This window comes from Amblyomma maculatum, chromosome 6, assembly GCF_055883805.1.
Source record: "Amblyomma maculatum isolate TAMU_Amacu chromosome 6, ASM5588380v1, whole genome shotgun sequence".
Classification (NCBI taxonomy): Eukaryota; Metazoa; Arthropoda; class Arachnida; order Ixodida; family Ixodidae; genus Amblyomma; species Amblyomma maculatum.
The window spans coordinates 180,779,431-180,793,666 of record NC_139349.1 but is presented as its reverse complement, the minus strand read 5'-3'; the positions used below and the strand labels follow the sequence as shown (position 1 = coordinate 180,793,666).

At 45.2% G+C, this 14,236-nt stretch overlaps 1 protein-coding gene across 1 annotated transcript in view; it reads left to right on the top strand.

The window, feature by feature from the left end:
- The window catches only part of LOC146187496 (uncharacterized), a 224,094-nt gene extending 215,813 nt beyond the window's left edge, over positions 1 to 8,281 (top strand). Inside the window, exon 3 of the mRNA XM_084608220.1 lies at positions 7,505 to 8,281. Within this exon, the coding sequence (XP_084464346.1) occupies positions 7,505 to 8,281 (777 nt within the window). The remainder of the gene's footprint in view (positions 1 to 7,504) is intronic.
- The last annotated feature ends 5,955 nt before the right edge of the window (positions 8,282 to 14,236 follow it).

Below are 14,236 nucleotides of genomic sequence, written 5' to 3'. Positions count from 1 at the left end.
GCAAGGTGAGATGTGAGCAGAAACTTCAGCTGTCGGAACGGTGACTCGCATGCCGCGCACCAAAAAAACGCAGCAGGAGGGTAATGAGCGAATGAGCAATTTGGGCGAATCCTTGAATGAAACGGCGGAAATATGAACACAGCCCCAGAAAGCTTCTCAAAAGTTTTACGTTTTGAGCTTTTGCAAAGTCTCGCACAGCAGCAAACTTTTAGGCGTCGGGCCGAATACCTTCCCGATCCACTAAAAATCTAAGCACCAAGGTCTGCCGTCCACCGAGGTGACACTGTTTAGGGCAACAATATTTTGCGGTCTTAACAAGTAATAGTTCGACATATTGGTCCTTACAAGTCATTATTAATCATCATTATTTATCGTTAGCATTTGTCATTGCCTCTATAGATGTCTATTTATAACGTTTATTCATTACCCTATCCCCATCAATAATTTCGCTTGTTGATCTCCCTCCTCACACGTGCGCTTTCTGCGATTGACACATCAGCGCACAGATTTTCACTTCATGAGCGTAAAAAGGCTTTTGCCTTAAAACGTAAACGCGTCCCGACGTTGACCTGCTTGGATACGCGCACACAATAAAGTTTGCATTGCCCACGAAGACAGGAGGCGTCCAGAAAGGAAGCAAACAGCGCGCTCAGAACCGGCGACCCCGGCAGCGACGCCTCCCGAGGTAGCCTACATATTGTGTACATCTCACCGAACAGTGGCGCCTTCAGTAGAAATGGCGGGTGCAATTGCAAACTCTCCAAATACGCGCTTGCCTGTGACGGCGGCGCGACGCAACAAGACACACCTAGTGAGCTTCCTTCGACCGGTCGTGGTATTAAGCTCTCTACAGTAAGTAATTTCTATCCAGAAAATGATTTCATAATTACAGCATTTCAGTTTGCATACTGCGATGTATTTCAGTTTGCGTACTTTTTAGTGACATAGCCGGCAATTCCTTTGGTGGAGGTTTCGGGAACGGCAATACGCACCGGCACCAGAGTTGTTATTGGCTCTTGAATTTCCCCAACGTCTTTGTCCTTGTCTTCTTCTATCATCTTCATCATCTTCAGGACTGCTACATTTTCCTCCTGGACAGCGGAAGCGCCCCCGGGCGAGGTAGGCAGTCGTTCCTACGGGAATGACACGGCTTCACCCGGGCGACATGGGCGGCTTCTGTTCTGGATGAGCGACGACCATTTGCGGTTATACGTGCTATTCGGTAGTTCACGTTAGTGACGCGATCGAGCACAACGTGAGTGTCGGTGTAATGCGCCAACATTTTCTGCGCTATTTGTATCGAGGTCGACCTAGACGCGGCGCCACCGTCGCCCCGATAGTGTGAATCGGCAGCCGGCAGCGCTCGCAGAAACGCACGCGGTGTAAGTCTGTTTCCGAGTTTATGACGGTTTTGTTGACGAAAAGGTGCCTTCTGCAATATACTGTTTATTACTGTTTATAATGTTTCCATGTTGCAGAAAACATTTCGCCAAATCAGTAAAAAAAATGCGCAGGTTAAGAAACAAGGCCCTCCTTTAGGTTTACTTGTGTCAGTTTGGGAGTTTTTGTGTTGTTCTGCGCTCACGGGCCTGATACTCGGGCTTGAAGTCACCACTTGCCTAATAATAGCCTTGTTTTTCTTATCGCCTATTCAACAGTGTGTGCGTGCTTCATACGAGTGTCAGAAAGGCAAATTTAGTGGCAAGCCCACGTAGGTGTGACCTGCACTATTTTAGAATGAATCCAAACACAACCCAGTTCATTGTACCGTGCTTGACTTGAGAATTAGGCTCGTTAAATGTAGCACTGATAGCGTACTATCCGGTGGGTTTCCGTAGACTGAGTGCACATCAAATTTGGCTAGGCAACCAGGGAGAAGTATTTCCCAAAAATGAGATTACTCCGACACTGTACAACAAACCTCGTCGCACAGGAAAGCTGACTGTTCACGTGTAGAGTGCTGATTGGACTGAGTTTGCCGAGATCGCAACAAGGCGAGTGCTTCTGGCGATCAACGTAGAATCTGAGAGTGTAGCCGTGTAGCACTGCGCCAATGACTCTAAAAGATTTCCTGAAAGCGAGAAAAGTATAAGGAATTTCTGATGTTTGTGATGTTGATAAATGCTGTATTAGCAGTTTAATAATTTTTTTACAGTGCCAATCATTCTCATCTTGTGAGAGAAGTTTTACTCGCTTCACAAAACTTGGGAATATCATTCAGAAGAAGTAACTTAGATGAAAAGGGATTCTAATGGGCTTTCAGCGAAGTACATTGATCTAGGTATATTATGTGATATCTAGCGCAAGAATTACGTGCCGGTAAGATATGTTTCTGAATAGTGAATCTCAAGCTCGAAATCATTGCCCTTGTTCCGGATGTGCAGAAGCCTTCAAAAGCAAAAACAAAAACTTAATGTCGGCGATTGGAGCGCCTTGCGAAAGAGCCGTGACTGAACACCCCGCTCTCTGACTCAGCAGCTAAGTGGCTTACCACTGAGACAGAGCGACGGAGATTTAACCGCAAAAGATTTGCTGGGGTTTAGCTTTAGTTAAACCCGGTAGGTTGCGTAAGCAAAGTTGCTGTTTTTTGTGCGCCAGCGGACTTGATTCGCGCTTGTAAAGCAAGCTACTGTGCCTGTATATGTATTTCATATGCCTTCTCCCACATCGTCACTCATCATGATCTTCTTTCTTCTCTCCTTTCCCTTCCCCAGTGCACAGTAGCAGGCCAGATTTGAATTATTCCGTTCAGCCTCTCTGCCTTTTCCTTTCAATAAATCCATCTTAATCTGACGTAGCTTATCTTTCTTTTCTTTCTTCTTCTTTTTCTCCTTCTTCCTCTTCTTCTTCTTCTGCGGCGCGGCATGGCTACCGACCGGTTTTACCCGATGGCTTGAAGAGAGGCCCCATCTGCGGTCGATCTAAAGGTCAAACGTGGCTAACGGCCGGGTTTACGCGATGGCTGAAACCTGGCATAGTATTGCTTATGCAATAAAAAAAAAAAGATATTTGTGGTCTCTAAGGTGTCTCTTAAGAGCAGAATGGCGAAAGCCTTCCATCCTCTCCTATCATTTGTCTCTCATCGGTTGCCTCTTATAGACGTTCGTTGCAGGGGTACATGTAAGTATAATTGGTTGACAAGAGAGCGAAAGCGCAGTCTGTCTTTTATTTTTCCGGCAAGTGTGTTTGCACGGCACAACATCGCTCTTGTCGCGTGGCGTAACTTGGCGCGCGAGCGTTCAAGTGGGGTATTGCAGATGGCAGGAACGCTAGACAAGAACCAATCTCGTGGAATCTCGCGGGAGATGACAGATCTTGCGAACAATTCTCGCTCACAAGATTTCGTTCCATGAGCCTAGAAAGGCTTTCGTCTTATAAGAACTTACTAAACTCGATCGTGAATAAAGAAAGCACAAAGTGGCCTTTTCAAACTGCATTCCGTTATGCAGCAGTCTACGCCTGCGGTTGCATGCTTCAGCACCTGTGGCACAGGTATTCCAAACAGAAAAGAGAATATACGATTTCTGAGCGTTTGCATTAAGTTGTTTGAAGGCAGCGACCTGTTTTGATTTGAGACGAAGTCCAGCGACAGCACAACTTCGTTTGAGACGCCGTGCGTCAAAGAATTTCAAGCGCCGATGACCGCGACTGATGATGTTCTTATCCAGCATGACATACTTGATATGGACAAGTATTCAGGCGAAAGCCTTCAATGGTGTTCAAGCTGTCGTGGACAAATTGTGTCCCGCTTTTGCGGCGTTCCGATTGGCTGAGGCGGGATGCGTCCCTACCATCTGCAATGCCACACTTGAGTTGTTTGAAGGCAGCGACCTGTTTTGATTTGAGACGAAGTCCAGCGACAGCACAACTTCGTTTGAGACGCCGTGCGTCAAAGAATTTCAAGCGCCGATGACCGCGACTGATGATGTTCTTATCCAGCATGACATACTTGATATGGACAAGTATTCAGGCGAAAGCCTTCAATGGTGTTCAAGCTGTCGTGGACAAATTGTGTCCCGCTTTTGCGGCGTTCCGATTGGCTGAGGCGGGATGCGTCCCTACCATCTGCAATGCCACACTTGAACGCGCGCCAAGGAACGCCACGCGACAGGAGCGATGGTGTATCATCCAAACTCACACTTGCGGGAGTAAATGTGATAGATACTGCGCCTTTCACTTCCTGTAAACCAATTAAAATTATATGTAGCACTGCAACGAATGTCGACAAGAAGCTAATGATGGGAGGCAAATTAAAGGAAAGGATGGGTGGCTTTCGCTATTCTACTCTTAAGTGACATCTAAGAGACCATCGAATTTTTTTTAATGGTGCGTGCGACGATAGCCTGTTCACATATCTTTTGCAAGAGGCACGTAGGTAAAGAAAAGCGCACAGGAAGCGCGAAACAAACAAAAACACGCTTGTACACACCCCACTCACGCCTGTAAATCACTGCGGGCAGGCACGCGACGCGAACAAGCAACCAAACTGAGTAGGGTTTGCCGCTGCGCCGCAAGGTGGCGACTCTGCTCAATCTCGCTCGATACCACTGGAAGGAAAGATGAAGCAAAGGAGCTGGTGGAATAAGGAAATCAGGGAAACCATTGAACAAAAAAGGGCACCTTTAAGGGCACACTGAGAGGCAAAGAAACACAGGTATCTCAGGCAGAAATAGACCAAAAATGGGAATTGTATCGGCAAAAGAAACTTGTTGTACAGGCCCACGTCTAAGTTTAATAAAGCACTCCACCTATCGCGGGATGGCTGAAATACACGATACCACTAAAGGAGGATCAAGAAAATTCTGGAACCATATAAGCTGGCTAGGTAAAAAGAATGAAAGAAAGCAGAACCGGATTCAGGATAATGAGAGAAATTGTTTAAAGGGCGACAATGCTATGAACTACATTACATCAGTTGTAGTGGAGTCATTTAAGAGCGACGATAAGGTAATTACCGCAAATTAGAAAGCAACACAAGATAGCCGAATAGAAAGCAGCTTAGAAGTGACCAATCTATCCTGGAAAAAGGCGGGAAAAATTTTCCCAAAAGCATATCTACAGGAATAGATGAAATTTCGATTAAGCTTATTAATGAATTTGGTACAAGAAGCAAGGAAATGATGTTAAAAGCTTTGGAAAGAGCCATAACGAATTAGCAAATTCCGGACATCTGGCGGCGGAGTAAAATGAATACGATTTATAAAGAAAAAGGAGATAGGATGCACATAAAATCCTACAGGCCGATTACCTTAACATCGGTTATATACAGGTTGGCCATGCAGGCGGGAAAATTAAAGATGCAAGCATTGGTAGAAAGTAAAATACTTGGAGAACTTCTGAACGGCTTTAGAAATGGTAGGCGCTTAGATGATAGCCAGTTCGTGCTTACCAAATGCATCGAACTATCTAGAGTGAAAACTAGACCTTTGTATTTGGCCTCCCTGGACGTAAACGGGGCGTACGACAACGTAAGCAGGGAACGTCTGTGGAACATACTAAAAGAAGAAGGTATCGGTCATGAGATAACAGAGTTCTTACAGGAAATATACCGGGATGAAAAAGTAGGAATTACATGGGAAGGGATAAGAAGTACGGAAGCTGTCGAGGTATAAATGATTATCACATGGTTGTCATCTATCACCGCTGCTGTTCATGCTTTATATGATAAATATAAAATAGAGGATACAAGAACGTAACCTAAGTGTTACCCTGTCATATAGATTAGCAGCGCCTCCACGGTTTAATGTATACAGACGATATTGTGCTGTTAGCAGATAGCTAGGAAGACCTGCAAACTCTTGTTAAGTCTTGCGGAGACGAAGGGGGCGCTCTAGGCTTCAGGTTTAGCGCAGTTAAGTCGGGTCTGATGATGTTCAACTGCTCAACTATGTCAAGGCCTTAAAATACAAAGCCATGAAATACCTAGAGCGGCAGAATATAAATATCTCAGGGTATGGGTAAACGAAGGATTGGCATATATTGAAAACCATGAACAATCACTTAGGGCAAAAGGGTGAAGAAATTCTGGGATAATAAATGATAATACATTGTGGCGATACAATAGGAACCAGGTGCTGAGGGGTATTTGGAAAGGAATTATGGGGCCCGGGCTTACTTCCGGAAATGCTGTTTTGTTCCTAAAAGCAGAGGTATAGTCTACATTAGAAATAAATCAGAGAGCCGTAGGACAATCGGCCCTGGGTGCCCACGGCAAAATTACAAATGAGGCGGAACAGGGAGATATGGGCAGGGCATCTTTCGAAGTACTGGAAGCTCAGAGCAAAGTATTTTATGAGGAACGCCTGAGAAAATTTGACAGTAACAAGTGGGAAGATAAAGTATGTAAATATCTATACTTAAAAAGCGTTTACTCACAACGGAGGAAAAGAACTAAGAATCTAACCAGAAGGTATGCTGGTCACAAGGACGAAGAAATGAGGATCGTTAAGCAACAGGTGAAAAATACAGAAGGGAAAATGTGGATAAATTCGGTGGAAAAGAAGCAGAGTGTAAACTATACAGAAAGTGGAAAAGGCAGAAAAGAAAGAAAGCTTTCTTTCACAATTCAAGATGCAGTGCCCTACTTTATAAGCTAGATCAAGGGGCCTTAGAACACGCAGCTACAAAAAGAAATTTAACTATGAAGATGACGCATGTGCTGTATGTGGTAGATCTATAGAAACAATTAACCATCTTATACTCGAGTTTGATGGTATCCATCCGGAAATCGATGCAGGCGCAGCCACTCTTCCTGAGACCGTGGAGTTTAAAGATATCAGTGGCGGTGTGAATGAATCTGGGGTGGAAGCCAGCAAAAAACGACTGGAAGATTTGTGGCTTAAAAGCAGAAAAGTAACATAATGTTAGGAAAGTAGAAACAAAAATTCAATAAATTGAGTGATGGTATAGTTAACTGATCTAGAACAATCATTAAGATATAAAAAAAAACGAGCATGATAGGAACTGCTACCACTTCGTGCCGCCAAAGCCACACGAATTTGCCAGAGGCGTAATATACATGGTGATGCCAGCTGACGCTCTTGCGAAGCGGTAATTCGGAAACGTGTGAGACGGCGAGCTTTTACGGCCCGGCAACGAGTTTCGGCGATGCACAGTTTGTCATGGACTGAGTAAGGGAGAACGGTGTCTAGACACTACAGAGGATGACGGTCATATAGAAGAAAGAACGGGCTGTAGCCGGTGGTCTCACGTGTTGCAGTGTTGAATGCAAAAGTTATAAACGGCAGTATGGCATCCCAAGTTTTGTGGCTTGATGCGATGTACATGACAGCATGTTGACGAGTGTGCGGTGTCTGCGCCCCGTCAAGCCATTGGTTTGAGTGTGATACTGTGTAGAATGTCGAAAATGCGACGTGCGCAAACGGTGAAGCTTTTCCACATCTGCAATTAACTGGTGACCTCAATCACTGATGATCACTTGCGGAGGTCTATGGCGCAGGATGTCAGAATGGAGCAATAACAGGAACACGTGGTGAGCCCGCAGTGTTGTACTTGTATTGTCGTTGAATGCTTTGCTGTTGTCCATTCGTTGCTTATGCAATCCGGTGACATAGAAACTAACCCTGGTCCTGACACTGCCGCCATACTTGCAGAACTACATAAACTAACGTCGGGCCAAAGCACGTTAATCAGCGAAGTAAAAGACCTCAGCAGCAGGTTAGTAGCGACAGACAAATCGATCACCGAATTAAGTAAGCGCATTACCGAATTAGAAACCCACTATCAGGACCTCGCATCACTTAAAACAGAAGTTGAATCCATTAAGACTGATGCCGCCACGTCGGCGAGCCAAATCAGTAACCTCGAATCCAGAGTAGACGATGCCGAAAACCGGTCGCGCCGTAACAACCTGCTATTTTATGGCTTACCTGATGCTAGCTCAAAGGAAACGTCCTCTGAGTCTGAAAAACTGGTCACCCGCCTTTCCAGTGAAAATTTGGACATCACCATAGACCCAAAAGAAATAGAAAGAGCACATCGTCTTGGCCGTCACTCAAGTGAACGATGTCGACCCATTATCGTTAAATTCACTTTCCATAAGACAAAAGAATCCATCCTAAAAAACGCCCGGAAACTAAAAGACACCGACTACAGCATAGGAGAAGACTTTTCACATTCTGTCCGTAAGGCACGCAAACATTTACTACGTTTCGCGAAAGAAACATCTGATAAGTACGCACTGCGCTTTAAAACACTGTACATAGGCCCCAAGCAGTATCTATTCGACGACTTGACGGAAACGGTAAAAGAAGTGCCATAGCAATCACACTCTGCTCGCTCTAAAGCAACTCCCCGACAGCACACCCCCCGAACTAATCTTACCTTATCTGCAGATTTACTAACATACGAAGCTTTTTACCGAAACGGGAAATCGTATCTAGTCTTGTCTTATCAACCAACAGCACCCTTCTCATTCTTACAGAAACGTGGTTAACAGACAATATCAGTGATACCGAAATTTTAGCTGCGCTGCCCAACTTTAAAGTTTACCGTAAAGACCGGGAAATAGCCCGTGGCAGTGGCGTGCTCATAGCCGTACATCAGCAGTTTTCAGCATACTAATCAATGTAGATTCTAACTTAGAGCTGCTATGGCTGCTCTGCCACGCTGCCCCCTGAACTGTGCTGGTAGGAGTCTGTTACAGGCCACCGCAAAATGATCCGGACTTTTCCTACAAACTAAACAATGTGCTGAGTGAACTGACATCATCGTATCCTAACGCAGATATTGTTCTTTTTGGTGATTTCAATTTTCCCACTATTGACTGGCGTAACTACACCTCCATGACAAATTCTTCAGAAGCAAAAAATTTTGTCGAGGTCTGTCTTAACTTCAACCTTACCCAGCTAATATTAGAGCCAACGCGCATTGCGAGAATTCCGCCAACACTCTAGATCTGATATTAACCAACAGCCCTGATAGCGCAACAAGTATTACATACCTAAGGGAAATAAGTGATCATAAAGTCATTCATGCTACCTTCAGTTTTACACCCATGCTTCGTCAAGTTTCCAGGAAAACATTTCGTCTTTATGAAAGAGGTGATTTTCAAGAAATAATTGAAGAACTAACTACTTTTTTTACAACTTATGAAACCGATTTCCACACAAAGTCTCTTAACGAAAATTGGACGATTTTCAGGGACAAAGTTCACGAACTAACAAACAAGTACATTCCGGTAGCTAGTTTCCGTGCTAACCAGCAAAAACCGTGGTTTACTACGGCCCTGAAACGCCTGGAAAACAAGAAAAAGCGTCACTATCGGGCAGCAAAGCGGAACCCAAGCCAAGCATCATGGGAAAAGTACTACACTGCCGAAGCTGATTACCTTGCTGCTATCCGCAACGCAAAACACACCTTTTTCCACTCTGACTTGCCAACAATGCTAATACACAACCCTAAAAAATTCTGGCATGTAGTAAACGCGAAGGATACACGTACAATTATTCTTACTAACGATATGGGTCAAACCATCAGCGATTGTGAATGTGCTGACATTTTCAATAGAGCCTTTTCAACTGTTTTTGCGAAAGAGTGTGATTTACCTGCTAACGCCTTCATAAGTTCCTTCACAGCGTCAACCATGGATCCAGTTTCTTTCTTCGCAGATGGTATATCATCTCGTATCGAAAACATCAAGCTAACGTCATCAGCCGGGATCGATGAAATTAACTCGAAATTTCTGAAAAATACTAAGCACATTTCCGCGGCCTACTTATCACTATTGTACTCTCAGTCTCTCTCTTCAGGTAACATACCGCATGACTGGAAAGCGGGAAAGGTCGTCCCAATCTTCAAGTCCGGTAACAAAAACTCGCCCTTAAATTATCGACCCATTTCCCTAACAAGCATTCCTTGTAAAATCATGGAGCATGTAATTTATTCCCAAGGCACGAACTTTCTCGATTCCAACAATTTCTTTCATTCATCACAAAAAGGCTCCCGTAAAAACCTTTCCTGTGAGACACAACTGGCTACATTTGTTCATGACTTACATTCCAACCTTGACTGCAACCAACAGATTGATGCTATTTTTTTAGATTACGCAAAAGCCTTTGACAAAGTACCACACCAGAGATTACTACTTAAGCTCTCTTACCTAAACATTCACCCTAGCATTCTAAACTGGATTAAGGAATTTTTAACAAATCGAGCCCAATTAGTCATAGTTAATAACGAATTTTCTGATTACATTCCAGTAACCTCAGGCCCTCGAATCCGTCCAGAACCGTGCCATTAGATTCATCCACAATACCTATTCATACCAAGTCAGCGTGTCGTCTTTAAAAGCAGAATCCGCCTTATCAACCCTTGTTATTCGTCGCCGCATTGCCAGCCTAAACCTGTTTCATAAGTTCTTTTACAGCACCCAAGGTTACGCAGGCTATATCACATCACCAGCTCGCATATCGCATCGCACTGGTCACATTCTTCAAGTTGCCCGGCCTCGGACCCATACGACCACGTTCGCTGCCTCCTTCTTCCCCCGAGCAGCATTAGATTGGAACGGCCTTTCCCACAGCATCGCCGCTATCACCTGCCCATCCAACTTTTCCAAAGCACTAACAGATCATATTGTATGTTGAACCCGCATGGCAACCATTGTACTTATTTTTTTTTGTATAATCCACCCCTTATGTAATAACCCCACGGGGGTCCTTAAGGTAATAAACTGAACTGAACTGAACTGAGTGGTGGATGAAGGAAGAGCGGCCTTTTCGCATTAGCGGGTGAGGTAGTTGGCACTAACCACGATCCAACGATTTTCGTTGGGAGAATTCGGGAAGAGACCCATAAGGTAGATTGCGACTTCCTGGAATACTGTCAAGGCAGAAAGCTGGGCTAGTTGGTGGGACATCATTAATAAAAAGAGTAGCGCATTTAACCAGGACATAGACATAGAATAAGACAGGACGAGCGCTCGTCCTGTCTTCTTTTATGTATTTGTCCGTGTTAAATGCACTAGGCATTTCACTAATTCTCGAATGCAGCACGTTGTGGAGTCGCATGATGCAGCAGGCCCTGTGGCGTCAACGTAGAGCGTTTGAGCCGCTGGCAATCAGTGCAGCTCGCCACATATCGCTCAGTCGTCTGACGCATATTCGGTCAATAAAACCGGTCGTGGGCAGAGCCCGGGGTCATCATGCATGGAAGGCAGGATACTTGAGCGGTGGATCTAGGGAACCACGACTAGAAAATTCGTGCCGTTTTTTCAGTAAGCATTTTAGTACAGAAGGCTATCACTGATAAAATGGGCTGGAAACTATGGATTCCCGCGCCGCCGCAAGTAGTGGCTCGAGGCTTATGTCGGTCCCTTGCGCAGTCCGCAGAGTCGAGGCATCGGGAAACTCGGGCACGATGGAGACGATAGATCGGCCGTAGGAAGGAGGCGCTGTGAAAAACAGTCTGCATCAGCGTGTTTAAGGCCACTCGTGTACGAAACAGTGTAGCCCTACTCCGGGCAAATGAAGGGCTCATCGTGCCAGGCGAACAGATGGATCACAAACGTTGCCGAACCAACGCAGGGCCTTATGGTCCCTCACCACAGTGAAATGGTCTCCATAAAAGTAGCACCGAAATAGCTCAATATGTGGGCAGTTCCAATTGCTACAGCAAGCTAGCACCAAACTTGACTAGCAGATAGGAGCTAAATGGAATGCTGAATGGTATGAAACCACCTTAAATGCTGCACAAAAAATGGTTGCGTGACAATCTTAATTCAAAGTCATGTTATATTCTTGTTGCTTCTTGCTATACGCACATTCTGCCTACACGTCCTGCTCACGCCCTTAACGAGGCTAAGAAGGCTTTAATAAAAATACATCTTGCAAAACCAAGGAAACTTGAGACACTGTATTGATGAGTGTCCTCGGTAATAATCTAGGGCTAGCAGGCCCATAAGCTAACAGGAGATTACGCTGTACGTTGGGAGATTCAGATGAATATAGCTATGTGGCCTGCACAGAGAACCTTTTTCTGCGCGAATCAAGAGCAGAAAAAAATTTGGTGGAGGTCGGAATGGTCAAACCTAGTTTATCGAGCGCTAGCTCTGCACTGCATAGTATGCAATTACTCTCAGCCTTTTATTTTCTCCATATTAGAGAAGGAGACAGGACTAAAAAGCTCGGAAGTTCCACAGAGGTCCTGCCTCCTTTTTTCACGTAGGCATTGCATCAGACACGCGGCAATAAATTCTGCGCTATACGTTATAGCACAAAAGAAGATAACACACCTTGGAAAAACAAGCAAAAAGTACCAACACAAATTTGATGCAGCGTCACATCACACAAACTTGTTCAAAAAAAAATTCTTAATAACAGTATTTGAATGCTGGAAAGGGTAGAGCATTTCCTTGTTTTATTCATTTAATTGCACTGGCAGCGTGTAAGAGATAGATTGTTCTGAATAATATGCTCTAGGTGTAGGAACTATCCACATTTCTTTATTTCTGGTTGCGGAATATGGTGGAATATACGCAATGGTTTAACTGTAATGTGCCCATCAGTAGCTATTAATGTTACAGAAATGGTCATATTTTACTTCAGTTAATTGTAATAATCATGACACTTAGTATATAAACAAAATTATAAGGTTATAGTTTCTATCATGCTGCTAATATAATGAACGAAACTACCTTATTGATACCTGCCACTCAAAAGGAGTGCGATAAAGGTGAAGAGGGCGAAGAGCGGAGGCACGCGGGCTGAGAAGCTGAGCATTCGCTGACCGCTCCGCGACGTCCTCAACTCCTGTAAATAAATCAGTTTTGCCAACTGCTACTTCGTAACATTTGGTAGAGGTATTCGGTTTCGATCTTGGGCCGATCAGCCACCCGAACTAGCCGACGTCTGGCCGGGCTGCCGTCATCATGCCCACTATAAATACCTCAATAGGAAACGACCAGCTTCCGGGGACGTCTGGGAGGCACCAACAACACTGCCCTGAACAGATAATCTAGTGGCCGCATCAGCGCAAGCAGCGTACGTTTTCTGGAAGGTCTGATGAAGATGTGGAAGGGTGACTCTCACATTACCGACGAGTGAGCAAGTATAACCGCTGGGGCACAACCATGCAGCTGACAAATGTGGTTTTCTCTCTGGCGGGCACTGTACTCCTATGATTCGAAAACCACGAAGATTCCCTTACTACTTAGGACAGTTTCACGAAAGAACTGAGAAAGTGCTTTGGTAACTAATTGGTACACAATAAAAAGGCCGAACAAACCCTTGCCCAACGAGCCCAGCGGCCAGGTGAGACGCGCAACATGTAAGTAAATATAACTGCTAAAGCTCGGCAGCACTGTTAACCGTGCCTTGTCAGCAGATAAAGTTGGCCACTTTCTGAAAATAATTGCTGAAGATACCACCAATTTCCTCATTACGAAAAAAAATCTTGCCACTTCTGACGTCGTCCATCCTTGAGGCGTTAAAGGCGTTTGAGGCGTTAAAGACTCGCGTATCACCCCGACGTTTGGTCGTCTTTCCAATGTTCCCACCTTTGCCAGTGTCCAGAGTAACCGTAATCACACGGAGACTTTATTCCGGCGGAATGTTTCTGGTCGAGAAATTCCAGCATCCAACTGGCCACACCTACCAAGAATGTGCGCTCCGGCAACAGCGTATTGAATCAACGCCCGTCTGCGCTAGACCGAGCTACAATCATCCGCGACGTAGTATTGGCAGCGATCCTGCAGCTGACCCCCTCCTGGGCTCATTTTCAGGTCACTATGTGGAAGACCAAGTACCAGGGCCGCAAAGCTACTACCACCCTTCAGATGACTGTGCCGTTCCTGCCCCTCACCGCTAATACCTTGCCAAATATTACTTCCCCTGAGTAACTCATCGTCCGGCTCCGGTGTGGTACCATTGTGACTGTCGTGGGCACATATCTCGGTACAGCCAGCGTCGGGAGCAATACGAGGCACATCCACATTTGTACGTAAGTCCTTCTGGTCAAATTTCGGCGGCATTTTATGACTACGAGCCCTGCAACCCACCTCGTTCCCGGCCGCTGCGATACGAAACACTTCAAAATGGCTCCCCCGCTTCCGATCGCAGTTCCACACCACCTATCCAGCGACACCGGTCAGTGTCGCCACGCCGCCGCTCTGTATCGCCGCTTCCAGACAGTTAACTGCTGCAGCCGATAGAGGTGAGGTCGCGGTACGGTCGTCCTCACCAATTCATCTTCCTGTCCTTATGTTAAAAAATAAAGT